Below are 16,838 nucleotides of genomic sequence, written 5' to 3' on the forward strand. Positions count from 1 at the left end.
AGTCTAATCTCCACAGGGTATGTTATTGGTGAGAATGGAATAGACAAGAAAAAAAGCTGAATTTGTTGGGTGGAGGAGACTGCAGTTTTTAACTAGAATGGACAGTATGGGTTTCTTCTGGGAGTTAAGGAAAAATTATTATGAGAGAAAAGAACCAGTGAGAGGCCCTGGGTGGAATGAGTCCAGTGTTTTCCATGAAGCACTGAGTGGCTACCATGTGTGAAACAGAATGAATGCAAAGACGTGAGAACAAAGAGAGGGAAACAAATCTTGGAATCTTTCTGTGTCCCATTTCTTACATCTGTTATAGGAAGGTGGTAACAGTACCCACCTTAGAGAATAGTTACAGAGATTTAAAAAAAAAAAAAGTCAATACATATAAAGCGCCTGGAAGAGTGCCTAACCACCGCTAAGCTAGCTGTGTGCTAGAAGCTCTGTGAACAGGAGCTAAGGGCACACGTGTGCCCAGTCTAGGTAGCCGGCAGCTGCAGCCAATTCAGACGCTGGACGTTTGTTCAGAGCCAGGTTAAACGGGGTGAAGTGGTTGCCAGACACTTCCGCCTACCAATGCGGTCGCTGTCTGGGTGGCTCCTGTCCACGCTGCAGCCACGTGAGCTGCAAGTCCAGGAACCCAACAGGAACTCAGAGTCCTGTGCGAGCTATGAAGGCTGTCTCCTCCTCTTTCCCATTTGCCATGTGCTAAAGTTATGCCTGCTAGCCAAACCTAAAAGGCTTCCTGGCTTTACACTAGGCTGAGGCCAGGAAGTTGTAAAAAAAAAAAAAAAAAAAAAAAAAAAAAAGGGGGGGTGGTTAGGGGGATAGGATCAATTTGGGGAGGAATCAAGCAGGAGATGGAGAGAGTCTTGAAGTCTGGGAAGGTGTCTGTGCACTTCCTCGGGTCAGGTACATGCGGAATTACACCGAAAGACAGGACATTTTGAAAGGAAACTCCTGTTTTTTTTTAACACTTTATTTTTAAATATTAAGAAATCACTACACAGGGGCTGGAGAGCTGGCTCAGGGGTTAAGAGCACTGACTGCTCTTCCAGAGGTCACGAGTTCAATTCCCAACAACCCCTTGGTGGCTCACAACCATCTGTAATGGGATCCAACGCCCTCTTCACATAAAATAAACAAATCTTAAGGAAGAAAGAAAGAAAGAAATCACTACACAGGAGTTGGAGAGATGGCTCTGCATCTAAGAGCTCTGACTGCTCTTCCAGAGGTCCTGAGTTCAATTCCCAGCAACCACATGATGGCTCACAACCATCTGTAATGGGATCCTGTGCCCTTTTCTGGTCTATTTAAAAGAGAGTAGAGCGAATCGGCGGTGGTGCAGCCCGAAAGGCGTCCGCCTGCAGAGGGCGCGACGCCTGCAGAGAGCGCGGGTCTGTCTCTGTCTCTCTCTGTCTCTCTCTGTCTCTCTGTCTCTCTGTCTCTCTGTCTCTCTCTCTCTCTCTCTCTCTCTCTCTCTCTCTCTCTCTCTCTCTCTCTCTCTCTCTCTCTCTCTCTCTCTCTCTCTCTCTCTCTCTCTCTGTGCGTGTTCGAATTCCGCTCCTGCCCGTCTCCTTCCACGTCTCGTGGGATCTCCCACGTCTCGTGGGAAAAAAAAAGTTTTGACCGGGGTCCCCCTCACTTTTAAAAGAGAGTATACTCACATAAATTAAATAAATAAATCTTTTTAAAAAAAGATTTAAAAAGAAGAAAAGAAATCACTATATACACTCTGAAATATCTCCTCTGATCATCTTTCTGCTTAATTGTCCTTTCTGTTCTTTTTGCTATCTGGTCCATCTTCCCAATCATTACAGCCAGAGGGGTCTAAGGCGAAGAGTCTAATTAAAACCTATGGTGAGAGAGGGAAGTAGGCCTTCAACATGGCGTCTGTGGTACTGGCGGTGGCTATGGTGACGGTCTGGGTCGGGACAGGTAGAGTTGGAAGAGGTGATTTTCGCTCTCCCTAGGGGCATCGGGAGCCCAGTGGAGACTGAGTCCGGGAGGCCGGGCGGCGCCAGTATCTTTCAGCTTTCAGGATGGCTGCGGCATTCAGGGACTTGCAGTTACCTTGATGATGTCCCATTTAAGATAGGAGACAAATTCAAAACACCAGCGAAAGTGGGTCTGCCTATTGGCTTCTCCTTGCCTGACTGTTTACAGGTTGTCAGAGAGATGCAGGTAACCCTTCTAAATTTCTCAGTGTCACAAGTGCCCAACATGGCCAGCTGTCCCCAGGCCTATTTGGAAGGCAGGCACTGTCTCCAAGTGAGTGGCAATGTGTAGAGACAGTAGTCAATATGGGCTACTCATAATATTGTGTCCTGAGAGCCATGAAGAAGAAAGGAGAGAATATTGAGCAGATTCTTGACTATCTCTTTGCACACGGACAGCTTTGTGAGAAGGGTTTTGACCCTCTTTTAATGGAAAAGGCTCTGGAAACGCACCAGTGTTCAGAAGAAAAGATGATGGAGTTTCTTCAGTTAATGAGCAAATTTAAGGAAATGGACTTTGAACTGAAAGACATTAAGGAGGTTTTGCTATTACACAACAAAGACCAGGACAATGCTCTGGAAGACCTCATGGCCCCGGGCTGGAGCCAGCTGAGACCAGGCCCTGCCACGGCCCTGCCATGACACCACCATTCCCCAAGGAGGCCCTGCACAACTCACTTGTGGGGAAGATGGGACATGCTTCCAGATTTTCTTTGGGGGTTAGAAGGTCAGAGGTGGAGGTGATACTTGCTAGTCTCTGTGAGCCCAGGCCTGAGCTGGGGGAAGAAGAAAGATATGCCTTCTACTGATTCCTTCAATATTAAACATATCTGTATTTTGAGAAGTGTCTTTCCCACTTTGACCTTTCAGAAAGAATACTTGGTTCTGCCAGGCCGTGGTGGCGCACGCCTTTAATCCCAGCACTTGGGAGGCAGAGGCAGGCGGATTTCTGAGTTCGAGGCCAGCCTGGTCTACAGAGTGAGTTCCAGGACAGCCAGGGCTACACAGAGAAACCCTGTCTCGAAAAACAAAACAAACAAACAAAAAAGAATACTTGGTTCTTTCTAGGGTCTCTTATGTTCTCAGCCAAACCTGGCCCTGGCTACCAAGAAGAGTGGGAAGACAGGAGTAGCAGATTGCTGCTGCTTTGGAGGCTAGCTTTCCTCTCTGCTGCACCACTGGCAGACTGGGCTCTAATCCAAGTGGAATGCAATGGAGAGGTTCTTCCGGGGCCCACCTTCCCCCCACAGCCCTTAGTGTTACACTGGTTCTGAAATGTCTCTGAGGTACAAAGATGCACTTTTCCTCATGGGGCAAAGTCTGCCTTTTCCACCAGGTAGCTCCCATGTGCTCCCATTCAGGCTGTTTCTTTTGGCTTAGACCGTAATCCTCTGCTGCCTAGGGCATTGGAGCATCTGTGCTAGGAAGCTGTCAGTTTGAGTAATCATTGGCCCCTTCCCAGCACATTGGTGGGGAAACAAGCCACGACTTGTCACTCAGCACTAACCCCCCAGTTCTTGAACAGCCTCTTCCAGCCCTGCTTTAGAATGACACAATAAATAACACCTAGGCATAGAAACCAGTCTCTTTGGTTTGTTTGTATTATGTTCTACAACATTAAAGATCTAAATACAAGGGATATAATACAGTCCTGAATCTAAAATTTGCTAACTATTTTGATTCTTCAGAGAACTACTAATAAAAATCTTAAAAAAAAAAAAAAAAAAAAAAAAAAAAAAAAAAAAAAACCCTATAATGAACTCCAATCTGGTGGCACTTGCCAGTAAACTGAGACTGAAGTAGACAGGATCAGATTGTTAGGCTCGGGTAGGCAAGCTCTAGGGCCAGTCTGTCTACAATAGTGAAATGTACTTATTTGAGATTGGTCTCAAAACACCAATCAAAACCAAACCAAACTAAAATGGTGGTTCCTAACTCCACAGCACAAATAACAGAAGCTGTTGGCCACTCCTTGAATCTCCTTCCTCCTGCGTTCCATACTGCTCTGGCCTACATCCAGGCTGTCCTGCATCCTTGCTAGACCATGCTTTTCTCTTCCTGCACTTGCACACGTCGCACACCTGGCTCTCCCACAACCTTCTGGGAGGGCCTCTAGCACAGCTATCAGATCCAAACTGTCTTCTTCCTCAGAGTAGATGCCTGTTTATTTGAAACATCCTACCTCTCCCGGGGCACAGAAAAGTGACCTAGTCATATTAACTTGCAGGCAGGTAGGAATAGTAATGCTCGCGCCAATTCCACACCCAGCACTGTTCTAAGGCAGTTTGGATAGATAAATTTGCATAATCTACAGACTTCGAGGATTAATACATCCTCATTTGCAAATACCATAGTTAGAGCACTGAGAAATTGGCTGACTTTTCTTCGGGTGTTAAGGGAGCTTAACCCGAGTTTGAAACCAGGCCAACGGTGAATGGGCTAGAAGCTTGAAAGACTGGACCTTAAGAAGCAGGCAGAGTCTATTTTGTACACATTTAAGGATTTTTGGTGCTCTCTAGCATTTTGCTACAGGGAGCTTATTTTATACAGTGGAAGACAGAGTCCATGATAGACTACTGGTAATTCCGTGACAACCGTAGGGAGCCAGGCTACTCATCTGAAGGGCTAAGGGATAGCCTAAAGGGCAAAAGCCTACGCGAGTTCTTGTGGTCAAACTACAACTCCCAGGAGGCACTGGGCACACACAGCCCGCGCGATGTTACAGCCAGGGAGGGCGAAAGCGAGCTCGGCTAGCCGGGCGGGTCGACTGCTCCCGCGGTTCCGCTCGGACCCGGGCCCAGCGTCTGGCCTTATGGTAAGTGGAATAACTCACAGTAACTCACACAGACCCACTCCGTTGGACGCTCGGCAGCACAGGTCCTCAGCCTCCACCTCTGACTGCAGTGCGCATGGGCCGGGGCTGGCATCTACCATATGGGGGAAACCCTAGCTAGACTAAGTAACCCAGCGGAGGGAGAGCTCCGGTGGGGAACTCTGGGACCGCAGTTTTGCTGCATGTACCCTGTTCTCCCTTGCGCTGTTCTTGTCGCAGGGACACAGGCCAGTCTTCAAAGGCTCAGGTTCCCTAACGCCAAGCAGGGGTCAGATCCAGCCCCTGAAAGGGGGTGTCCAGAACCTGAGGAAGCTGGGGAGAGGTTTTATGGTTAGAATGAACTAGAGAGATTACTCCACCGGCTTCCCTGAGTGTGCACACAAGCCTTTAAGTTGCTCTACCTGGAATGTGTTGCCCAACCTCGGCCTGATTGTATCTCAGGAGATGGTGTTTGTAAGGGCTGGACAAGATTATCCAGGTCTACTGGTGTGCACTTGGAAAAATAGTGCAAACCATCTGGATTCGGATCCTTACATCCTCCTTCCACCGCTCCAATAGATGGAAGCTGCTGTGCCGGCGCCGAGCATGTCAGCATCCTCCAGGGAACCACATCCCTGAAATCCGGAGAAAACCCTGCCCACTCACTTCCTCTTTACTCCTACTTTGGGGTCACCGTTGCCTGTCGAGGCCTTAATCCTATAGTGTCACCCTAGTTCAACAAAGAAGCAGGACAATGATACTGACTTCAGTGCTGGGCAGCGGCCCTCGGAGCGGGTCTTCACTTTGGCCTCTCTTGGGGTCCTCACTGTCACTCCGGGCTCGCTCAACATCTGCCACCGATACACACCATGTAGAGCTGGCCAGGGAACGCTCCAAGACTGTCACGTCCTTTTACAACCAGTCAGCCATTGATGTGGCAGCAGAGAAGGTACGATGTAGATTTGGATTAAGTCTTATGGGAAAGGGCTGAGCTAATGTGGGGTGACCTGGCCTTGAATGGCTGGTGCTCAAAGTGCATCTTCCCTTTTAGCCCTCAGTCCGCCTCACTCCCACCATGATGCTCTATTCTGGTCGCTCACAGGATGGCAGCCACCTTCTGGTAAGGCTCTCTCTTTCCTTCTCTGCTCCAGGGATTCTAGCCAGCTGCTTAGGCCCTTCCCTCTTTTTCTTACAGAAAAGTGGCCGCTACTTGCAGCAAGAGTTACCCGTGAGGATCGCTCACCGTATAAAGGGCTTCCGTAGCCTTCCTTTCATCATTGGTTGCAACCCCACCATACTACATGTGGTATGGCAGAGGGGAGCTTCAGTCGGTGTGCATGCTGCCCACAAAACAAATGGGGGAGGGAGCCCAGGCCTGCTGAAAATTTTCAGGTCTGCATGGGACTAAGCCTTAGAACATCAGAGGCCAAGACTACATATTCATGAGAGCTGGAAGGGTCTATTGGGGCTTGGACCTTACTAATTGAGTTGGGTATTGATCCCTATGGGTACTGTTTTCTATTCAAGTGTTTGTGGCAGCCCTGTGAATTCCCATATTTACTCCATACAGCACGAGCTATACATCCGGGCCTTCCAGAAGCTGACAGACTTCCCTCCGGTGAGGCTGGGCTGAGTAGGGAAAGGGGTCAAGGTCGGGTTTGGGCTACCTGTGCTCATAACTCTGTGACCTGCAGATCAAGGACCAGGCAGATGAGGCCCAGTATTGCCAGCTGGTGCGACAGCTGCTGGATGACCACAAGGATGTGGTGACCCTGTTAGCTGAGGGTCTTCGTGAGAGCCGGAAGCACATAGAGGTCAGAGGCAACAGAGAATGGGCCTGGCAAAGAAGGAGGGTTGGGAAGGGGCACAGGTTTCTGAGTCTCACTCTTTATAGGATGAAAAGCTGGTCCGGTACTTCTTGGATAAAACACTGACATCAAGACTTGGGATCCGAATGCTGGCTACTCACCACTTGGCACTACATGAAGACAAGGTGGAGCCAAGACACAATACTAATCTGAGAATGGGGAAAGGCACCCGAGCCACGGGCCCCCTTGGGGCTGGGGCTGGGCTTTGGGACTGCTCTGGCATTCTAGAAATTGTGGGATTTGGCAGGTGAAGTTGGGTGGAAGTATTGCTAGTTCTAACCTTCTCTTTCATGCCAGCCTGATTTTGTTGGCATCATCTGCACTCGTCTGTCACCCAAGAAGATTATAGAGAAGTGGGTGGATTTTGCCAGGTGAGACTAGAACAGTGTGGGATGGGTGGCTCGGGCAGGAAGGGCTTCTGTTTGAGTCCTTGCATGGTCTGGGGCAAGGTTTCTTCTTTGTTTTGATTTTCTGTTAAAAATTAAATTATTTCTATGTGTGTGGGTATTTTGCCAGCATGTGTGTCTGTGCACTGTGTGTGTGCAGAGGCACGGAGGAAATAGGAGGATGTCAACAATCACCATGTGGGTGCTGGGAACCAAACCAGGTCCTCTACCAGGGCAAATACTCTTCACTGCTGAGCCATCTCTCTAGCCAGTTTTGCTTGCTTATTTATTTATTTATTTATTTATTTATTTATTTAACTATGTTTATTTGGGTGTGTGTCACGGCTTGATGAGTGTTACTTTTCTCCTTTCACTATGTGGGATCCGGGGGTGTCAGGCTTGGCAGCAAGTGCCTTCACTTATTAAACCATTTCTTTATTTTTCTTTTTTGAGATCAGTCTCACTTTGTAGGCTTGGCTGGCCTAGAACTCACTCTGTAGACCAGGCTGGCTTCAAACCCACTTGCTTTTGCCTCTCCAAGTACTGGGATTAAAAATGTGTGCTACCATGCCTGGCCACTGAGCCATTGCAGTGGACCCTGATTTACTTAGTTACTTATTATTGTTTTGGTTTTTTTAAAGATTTATTTATTTTATGTATATGAGTACACTGTTGCTCTCTTCAGACACACCAGAAGAGGGCATTACAGATGGTTGCGAGCCACTATGTAGTTGCTGGGATTTGAACTCAGGACCTCTGGAAGAGTAGTCAGTGCTTTTAACTGCTGAGCCATCTCTCCAGCCTGATTTACTTGTTTTCTATGTACATGAGAGTTTGTCTGCATGTATGTATGTGCATCATGTTTGTACTTGGTGGCACAGAGGTGCCCCTAGAACTGGAGTTATAGGCACTTGTGAGTCCCCTGCAAGAACAAGTGCTCTTAATAACCAGGAACCATCTCTCCAGCCTCACTAGGGACATTTTTTTTTTTTTAAAGTATTTATTTATTTTATGTATATGAGTACACTGTTGCTGTCTTCAGACACACCAGAAGAGGGCATCCGATCCCATTACAGATGGTTGTGAGCCACCATGTGGTGGCTGGGAACTGAACTCAGGACCTCTGGGAGAGCAGTCAATGCTCTTAACCACTGATCCATCCCCCTACTACTGACATCTTAAACTAGTGGAGGGCTCTTTTGTATTTTAGGCTGTTTAGTACAACTCTTGGCTTCTATTCATTTGATACCAGAAGAGCAAAAGTATAGCCATGTGTTGCCCAGTGCCCCCTGGAAAGAAGAATCACCTCAAGTTGAGAACTGTAATTCTAGGGACACCTACCGAACCCTTCTATCCACAGACGCCTGTGTGAGCACAAGTATGGCAATGCCCCTCGAGTCCGCATCAATGGACACGTGGCTGCCCGTTTCCCCTTCATTCCCATGCCGCTGGACTATATCCTGCCTGAGCTGCTCAAGAACGCCATGAGGTGGGCTGGTTAGTTGGTGGGTGTGGGTGTGGGGGGGGACTACCTAGAGCACCACCACCTATTGGTCTTTATCTCTTGAATAGAGCCACAATGGAGAGTCACCTAGACACTCCCTACAATGTTCCAGACGTGGTTATCACCATCGCCAATAATGATATTGATCTCATCATCAGGTGTGTTTAAATAGAATTAGGCTGGGTTGGATGAAGATTCTGGGCACTATCTCTAACTTGCCGTAGGACTTCGAGCTTGCCAGGAGCCGTGCATTATGGACTTGGGGCCAGCTGAGGGACCTGCAGTTTGGGGGATGGTGTTTGCTGAGAGTAAAAGTAAATGTCAAATTGTATGGGAAGTAGAAGCAAGTCTGTGGCTCAGGCAGAGGCGAGTGTAGAAGATGTTAAAGCCACACTCCACCTTTAGATAGCACAGGAGCAGACTCAGCACTGTCTGCCCAGGGGGCTAGCGAGACCTCTTAGACCTGACGGAGTCCCTATTCTCATCATCCTGTCAGGATCTCGGACCGGGGTGGAGGAATCGCTCATAAGGACCTGGATCGGGTCATGGACTACCACTTCACCACAGCTGAAGCCAGCACCCAGGACCCCCGAATCAGCCCCCTCTTTGGCCACTTGGATATGCACTGTGGTGGCCAGTCAGGACCTATGCATGGGTAAGGCCCACCTGCCCAATATGGGGAGAAGGGGTAGACCAGAACACTCAAGCCTCTGACACCCCTATCCTATCCACTGCTCCCAGCTTTGGCTTCGGGTTGCCCACGTCCAGGGCCTATGCAGAGTATCTCGGTGGCTCCCTGCAGCTGCAGTCCCTGCAGGGCATTGGCACAGATGTCTACCTACGGCTCCGCCACATTGATGGCCGGGAGGAAAGCTTCAGAATCTGATGGTGGATTTTGGCTGGCTAGCCTGCCACACTCCTCGTAAGACCTACTGGGCCTGTCAGGGGCCACTCTGCTCCACACTTCTGCCTCATGGAGCTTAGGGCCTCAGACAGGTGGACTTAGATGGAGCTGGGCACCACCCCTCCTCAACAAGGCTCACTGCTTGGGGGTGGGGAAGCAGGAGCCTCTGAGGTCTCTAATACCAGCTCTGTTGTGCTTACTCTTGAGGAGTCCTTATTTGACCTGCTGTTTATTAAACTTTGCATTTTGAATGCCCTCTTGGGGCCCAAATGTTGGGAGGGCAGGCGAGCTTTTGTTTCTGTCCCCTTTTGGGTTCCCTAGGCCTTGGGAGTTAACCTGGCCACACCCAGTCTCTGGCTGTCCTGGCACCATGGCAGAAGTGACTCCAAGGCTCTTGCCTATTTGACTTGGCAAGAATGGGAGTGACTTTGGCAACTTCTGCTCACTGAACAAATATTTCTGGGCCCTAGACGATATTAGAGGCCCCAAAAGACTTAGCTTCAGGCCCGACTCATCCCTTCCTGGCAGTCATGGGTTTTAGAGGTAAAGGTCACTTGACTGGGCAGCCTTTAAGCCACCTGATTCCTGAGCTCGGATGAGGTTAAAAATACTGCCTGCCCTCTGTGGCTGCAAAAAGACATGTATGAGGTTATGCAGAGACCTGAGTACCTCGGACAGATAACAGAGAAGTTTTCTTAAGGAAGACCAGGGACTTGGGCAGAAAGCACTTAAGCCGTACCGTGTGGAACACAGCTTCAGATGAACTTTCAGCTGAGAGTAACCCTCCCGCTGTCTAGGACCTAAGGGCTTGTTTGGTGGGACTGGAGAGAACAGTCAGATCTTTTTGTTTGCTGTTTGTTTGTTTGTTTGTTTTATGTATTCTTTGAGTTGGGGTCTTGTGTAGCCCAAGCTGGCTTCACACTTAACTATCAGTCAAGGATGACCTTGGAAGCCAGGCGGTGGTGGCACACGCCTTTAATCCCAGCACTTGGGAGGCAGAGGCAGGCAGATTTCTGAGTTCCAGCCAGCCTGGTCTACAGAGTGAGTTCCAGGAAAGCCAGGGCTATACAGAGAAACCCGGTCTCAAAAAAACAAAAAAAAAAAAAAAAAGGATGACCTTGAAATTCTGACCATCATTATGTCCAATGCCATACCTATTTTTATGCTGTGCTAAGGATGGAACCCACAGTTTCTTGCATGCTACACAAGCATTCTTCAAGTGAGCTATATCCCAGCCTTTTCTTGAGACAAATTTTCTGTATAGCCTTAGCTGGCTTGAAACTTGACTTCTAGACCAGGCTTGCCTTGAACTTGTTATGCTCCCTCCTGCCTCTGCCTCATAAGTGCTGAGACAGACCTATCTCTTGATTTCTTGTCTGATCCCTGTCACTTCTCTTCTTGAGGCAGGTGTGGGTCAATACCATGTCCTCCCTCTCATGGATAGAACTGTGGGATTGAGGGAAACAGGAAATTGTATCTCTATCTGGGGGGTCAAACAGAAGGTGGTGGGAAACTGCAGTGCCTCGAGACACTGAAAATCCTGCTATCTGCCAGACAGGTGGGGAGCAGCCAAAGCACAGTGCTTGGAGCATGGGCTTTTTCCTGGAGGCAGGGCTCTGTGGATGGGTTTTAAGATAGGAAAGGAATGCTTCAGGTTGGGTTCTATAGAAGCTGATCCTGGGAAGGATTTGTGTCCAAATAATTGGTTAAAGTGGGCCCAAGGCCTGAGGTACTATAATGCCCTCCGTTTCATTGTGTGTGCACCTGTGAGTGCATACATGTGCTTCCAAAAGGGAGTAGGAGAAGCAGGAAGGGAAAGGGGAGAAGTCCAGAGCTAGTACATTGTCCCTCAGGTATACATAAGAGCGTGAAGCTCCATAGCAACCAATTTCCTCACTTGACAATCCCTGTTTCAGGATGTGGGGATAGGAGAGTATTTACATTCCTACAGTGAAAACTTGTAGCCTTTCCAGGTAGAATCAAATATAATACACTTATGGTCCTAGTACTAGGGGTCCTCACACAGAAGTATCATGAGTTCAAGGCCAACCTGGGCTTCTTGGCAGAACAGTGTCTCAACAGGCAGTTGACAAGGAAGAGTCTCATGTTCTAGTCTTCTAAAGTACATACTCACACACACAATGATAGTAAGTGGGGGGGTGGGTGGGGGGAGGAGTCTGAGTGCAGCCCCCCCACAGTTCTAGGGAAAATGGTGGGATTTACATGTCAATCATGGCTGGCATGGGGCAGCATGGTGTGTGTATTTAGTATGTCTAGGCTAAGAAGGACACCATCTGTAACTGAAGACATCAGGTGAAGTGTCAAGTGAGGTAGGAGAGGCCTAGGCAAAAGCAAGGATGATCCTGAAAAGGGCTGGAGTGGGAGTGTCCTGTGGTTGTCTTCTCATTCTTAGGATGCAGACACCTGGTAGTATCCTGCTCTGCTTTCTTTACTGCCCAACAGCAAAGTAACCAGTTTTTCCTAGTGCCTTCTCTTACTTTGTTTTTGTATGTGTGTCTCTACCTGTGGGTTTGCATCACTGCTGCAGGTGCTTGTGGAATCCAGAGGGGTTTAGGACCCCCTGGAACTGGAGTTACAGGCAACACTGAACTGCCTGGTGTGGAAACACAACTGAGATCCTCTGCAAGAGCAATGCATGCCAAGTCATCTATTTGATCCCCGCCCCCATGCCACACACACAGAAGGATTTATTCTATCCCCAATGCCATCTCACATAGATACACAATGGTCAGATATTGCTTGGGCCATAATTTCTGAGTTCCAACTTCAAGCTGCCTCTCTCTTAAGAACTGGGCGGTGGTGGCGCACGCCTTTAGTCCCAGCACTTGGGAGGCAGAGGCAGGCAGATTTCTGAGTTCGAGGCCAGCCTGGTCTACAGAGTGAGTTCCAGGACAGCCAGGGCTATACAGAAAAACCCTGTCTCGAAAAACAAGCAAACAAAAAGAACTGTTACGAAGACTGATAACCAAATTATGAATGAAAGAACTTTCAGAGAATATCTGAAAGATGTTTACCCAGTTTCTACTCTGAGTCACACTATGTTATGTGTTATTGTAAAAGTTACCAGGACATGCTGGGTATGCAAACCGTGTGGCAGAAGCCAGTCAGTTGAAACAATGGGGGGTGAGAAAAAGAACTTTATTCCAGTAAGCCAGCTAATGAAAAACTGGCTGCCAAGCATTATCATCCCTAAATTATTCCCAGGTTTCTTGCTGGGAAGTTAATTTGATGGTAGCTTGTATAAGGTGATCAAAGATTGGTGGCCATTGTCTCAGGGGTGCACCGGGATTCCTAATCACTACCATGTCTCAAGTCTGCAAAACCCAAGCAAAAGTTCTTACAGTAAAAATGTTTATTGTTTTCATTGACTAGTTTGCCTATGATGCAGTTCCTATATTATGCACTGGGCAGGCTACAAAAGGTGTTAGGTGTCCCAACACAATAATGAAGGAAAACACATCTTACCTGATCACTGGTGGGGAGGAGGGAGAGTAGAAAGGTGAAGTTAAACAGCAAATTAGACATGTGTCACTCCAATTCATCTACCAATAAGTTTACCTTGAATGTTGTTATAGAGCTTATACAAGTCTATGACTTGTATATATGGTTTAACCTGTACTGAGTCTCAGAGAATTGGTATACTGTACTCAGAGAAGGGTCTCTAAAGATTCTCCAGGCACTGCCAAGTTAGCTCTTCATCATATCCCTGCTCAATCCCTCGCTGGCTGGCGATGTTCAGTGGTAGTGTTTGCCTAGCATTAATGAAGCTCCGGGTACAATCCCTAGCAGTGCATGAACCTGGTGTGGTGACATCCTAACCTCAACATTTGGAAGGTGGAGGTTGGACGACCGCTCAAGGTTCTCCCTGGCCACACTCGGGTTTGAGTTCTACAGGGGCTACATGAAATTCTTAAGAGAAAAAAAAGTTTATTTTGAAGGTAGTTTATTTGGCACACCTGTTCTTTTCCTGTCTCAACTGGTTTTTGCTCCTATCCTGAACGAGAGACGCAAACATAGGGTGGGTAGCAAATATGAATCCCTGGGTTTTCGCCCCAAGCAGCCCTTAAACCTGATACGATGATAGACTATAACTGCAATCCCAGAAAGCTGCCACAAATTCAGCGAGTTTCAGGCTAGCCACTGAAGAGAGCCTTTCTCAAAAAATGGGGAGGGCATTACACGATGGTGCTCGCCTTTAGTCCCAGCATTTGGGACCCTAAGGCGGGAGGCTAAATCAACAAGTATGTAGGCAGCCTGGACTACGTCACCACAAACAACTCCACAAAAATCGGATTGAGGCCGGGCGTGGCGGTGCACGTCTTTAAATACCAGGACTCAAAAGGTAGAGGTAGGTGGATCTCGAGGCCAGTATGGTCTACATTGCGAGTTCCAAGTCAGTTAAGACTATAATTCAACCTTGTCTCAAAAGAAATCAGATTGGATTAATTTCTAGCAACAACAGCCCCACCGAGTACACATAAAACAAAACCTTGCCACGTCACAGCCTCCCCGCCTCCAACTCTCAGACTATGCCCGCCCCCAATGATCCGGAACTAAAAGCGTCTCTCCGGCCGGTCTTCGGAGTCACTTCCGGCACTGCAATGGCGGCACAGGGAGCAACAGCCGCAGTTGCTGCAACAACTTCAGGAACTGTAGGGGAGGGAGAGCCCGGTCCGGGGGAAAATGCAGCAGTCGAGGGACCTGCCCGGTCCCCGGGCCGAGTCTCTCCGCCGACTCCGGCTCGTGGAGAACCAGAAGTCACCGTGGAGATCGGAGAAACGTACCTGTGCCGGCGGCCCGATAGCACCTGGCGTGAGGGCGGGGTCCAGGGCCTAGAGGCGGGGTTTAGGGATGGGCAGGGCCTAGGAATGGGGCGGAGTTTGGGGGTTGGGAGTCTTGGGAAAAGGGTGGTGACTCAGGTAAGAATGCGGGACTTCTGGAGCTGAGAAACCCACTTTGTAATGGGAAGCAGGAGTCGGAGGTTAGCTTGTTGTCTCTTGTAAAGCCACCAGTAAGGTGAATACAGTGTTAGCGTATGAACATTCATTCTTGTCCGATTTCAGGTTTCATCTTTTTTGCTATGTCTGTTCCTTCATTGGTGTTTTGTTGTCTGTTTTTACATTTCTCTTGTCCCCTCATCGCCAGCAAAGAGGACAACCCAGTTTATAAAAACACGTTGCCCCTTTACTTACGTTCCTTTTCTTTCCCTCTTCAAAATAAACCTCAAGCTGCTGGCTTCAAAATAAACTCCTAGCTGAGATGGCTCAGGAGGTAAAGGTATTTGTCACCAAGTCTGATGATTTGAGTTCTATTCCCCAGGACCTTCATGGCAGAAGGAGACAGTGATTCTCATTGGTTGTACTTGGGCATTCATATAAGAGTATCCCCTACTCCCTAATAAGATACATATAATTTAAAAGACAGAATACATGTTGGTCATGGTGGCAAACACCTTTAATCCCAGCGCTGGGAAGGCTGTGAGTTTGGGGCCAGCCTGATCTGCATAGCAAGTTCCAGAAGAGCCAGGACTACATAGAGAAACCTTGTCTCAAAAACAAAATTAAACTTAAGCTTTCATTCATGTCTGAAACCTTTCCAGTTTCTAACACTTGTAGCAAGGGCTATTGCCAGACCAGGCCTTGTGCTGCCTTCTAAAGACTATGCATTTATGTTCCTTTTATCACCTGCGCTTGCTTTTAGTAACCTTTCTGGTGTTTTTCTGGCTAGCTCTTACCTTTATCTCCTGTGGTAATCCCATTCTTGACCCCTTCAGGCAAAGCTAATTGCTTGTATGTTCTGGCACATTTTCTTTCCCATACCTCAGCCATACTGTTAAAATTATCTGCCTTTCTCTGTCAGTGGGAAAACGGTAGAAAGCAAGATCTCTTGTGACTCATGACTGTATCTGCTCTCTGTGTCAGCACTACATAACAGAGTGCCAGACAAGCATTGGTTTCTAGACAGCTCTGCTATGCATTGTCCCAGTGCTAAGACTCTAAAGCCAGCCTTACCCTTTTAGGTAGGCACTATTCTTACTTTCCAGGAGATGAAGGAACTAAGGTTCAGAAAGTCAAATAATGGGGTTATAGTCATTTAGGAAATGTGAAGGAAGAATCATACATAAGCTTAAACTGTCTTAATGCCCAGCCAGCTCTCATGCCCCCCAAATGAGTGAGTGAGCACTGACTTTGGAGCTAGACTTAAGCACTTAAATACCAGGTTTTCTCAGTTTTCAAATCTCTGGTCCTCTAGCACCCCCCCCCCCCAGCCCTACCCCCAAAAGTCCTAACCTGGCTCAGCTTCAAGGGTAAATGGCAGCTGTGGACAGATGGATCTGGAAATTACCCCTCAGATCTACACCCCCCCCCCCATTTTTTCTTGACAGATTCAGCAGAAGTGATCCAGTCTCGAGTGAATGACCAGGAGGGCCGAGAAGAATTCTATGTGCACTATGTGGGCTGTGAGTCCTTGGGGCTGTGGGCCTGGGTGGGAGGAGGGAGGTAGCACGTCAGTCTCTCATAGTTTGTCTTAACAGTCAACAGGCGACTGGACGAATGGGTGGACAAGAACCGACTCGCACTGACCAAGACAGTGAAGGACGCCGTGCAGAAGAACTCTGAGAAGTATCTGAGTGAGCTTGCGGAGCAGCCGGAGCGCAAGATCACTCGCAACCAAAAGCGAAAGCATGATGAGATCAACCACGTGCAGAAGGTCCTGGCCCCTCCCCTTTCCAGGGCCCAGGAGGTCCCCAGAACAACAACCGTAGCAACTCGCACGTAAAATTTGGTAGTGTGCCATGGTATTTCTCTCGTTTATTCTTCATATATAAAAAATTCTCAGCTTATAGAGAAGACAGGGTTGCTCTCTCACAGCAAGGAAATGGTACTGTTAGGACTGGAACTCAAACTTGAAGTCCAAAAGGAAGGAAAAGAAACTAAAATTACTTCATTTACTTTGTCACCCAGTACCATGCTGAGTACTATAATATCTCATGGGGTCCTCCCTGACGGTGTCTCACCACAGGAAGAATGACCTCTTATTGTTATGAGGAAATAGGCTCAAAGAAGCTGACATGGGAAAGGTGAATAGCTGGTTACAAGGAGGGCAGGAGTTATGCCGACATCCTTGTCTTGTAAGCCAGAGGAGTATCAGGGTTAATCCACAGCATCCCCTCCTCTCCGCTGTTGCAGAGCAGCCGTGTGCTGAGCATCTTCGTTTACAAAGGGAGCACAGGTAGGTTTAGAAATCTTGTTAGGCAGTACATCGTCCTAGGGACCAGGCCCTAACCACGGTTTTGATACATCCTACAAAGGTATTCAAAATCAGGATTCTTTAAAAAAACAAAACAAAATATG

The 16,838-nt window shown here is 48.1% G+C and overlaps 2 protein-coding genes and 1 pseudogene across 3 annotated transcripts; all 3 read left to right on the forward strand.

Moving 5' to 3' along the window:
- Positions 1-1,914: 1,914 nt before the first annotated feature.
- On the forward strand, positions 1,915-2,733 carry LOC117702412 (ubiquitin-associated protein 1 pseudogene; annotated as a pseudogene).
- Positions 2,734-4,679: 1,946 nt separating this feature from the next.
- Positions 4,680-9,732, forward strand: LOC117702413 (branched-chain alpha-ketoacid dehydrogenase kinase). 2 transcript variants are annotated; one of them, XM_034493585.2, is made up of 12 exons: positions 4,680-4,803; positions 5,380-5,749; positions 5,852-5,920; positions 5,996-6,106; positions 6,371-6,418; positions 6,495-6,614; positions 6,695-6,793; positions 6,966-7,039; positions 8,415-8,543; positions 8,627-8,716; positions 9,055-9,213; positions 9,300-9,732. In XM_034493585.2, exons 2-12 carry the CDS (start codon positions 5,555-5,557, stop codon positions 9,442-9,444), a joined length of 1,239 nt encoding a protein of 412 aa, XP_034349476.1. In that variant the 5' UTR covers positions 4,680-4,803; positions 5,380-5,554; the 3' UTR covers positions 9,445-9,732. The 2 variants fall into 2 exon arrangements, with proteins under 2 accessions (XP_034349476.1, XP_076562587.1); XM_076706472.1 differs by having other exon boundaries at positions 5,996-6,192; positions 6,328-6,418; positions 9,300-9,661.
- Positions 9,733-13,892: 4,160 nt separating this feature from the next.
- On the forward strand, positions 13,893-16,285 carry LOC117702414 (histone acetyltransferase KAT8-like). The gene is made up of 3 exons (XM_034493586.2): positions 13,893-14,295; positions 15,869-15,943; positions 16,019-16,285. Exons 1-3 carry the CDS (start codon positions 14,013-14,015, stop codon positions 16,261-16,263), a joined length of 603 nt encoding a protein of 200 aa, XP_034349477.1. The 5' UTR covers positions 13,893-14,012; the 3' UTR covers positions 16,264-16,285.
- Positions 16,286-16,838: the final 553 nt, after the last annotated feature.

This window comes from Arvicanthis niloticus, unplaced genomic scaffold (assembly GCF_011762505.2).
Source record: "Arvicanthis niloticus isolate mArvNil1 unplaced genomic scaffold, mArvNil1.pat.X pat_scaffold_771_arrow_ctg1, whole genome shotgun sequence".
Taxonomy (NCBI): domain Eukaryota; kingdom Metazoa; phylum Chordata; class Mammalia; order Rodentia; family Muridae; genus Arvicanthis; species Arvicanthis niloticus.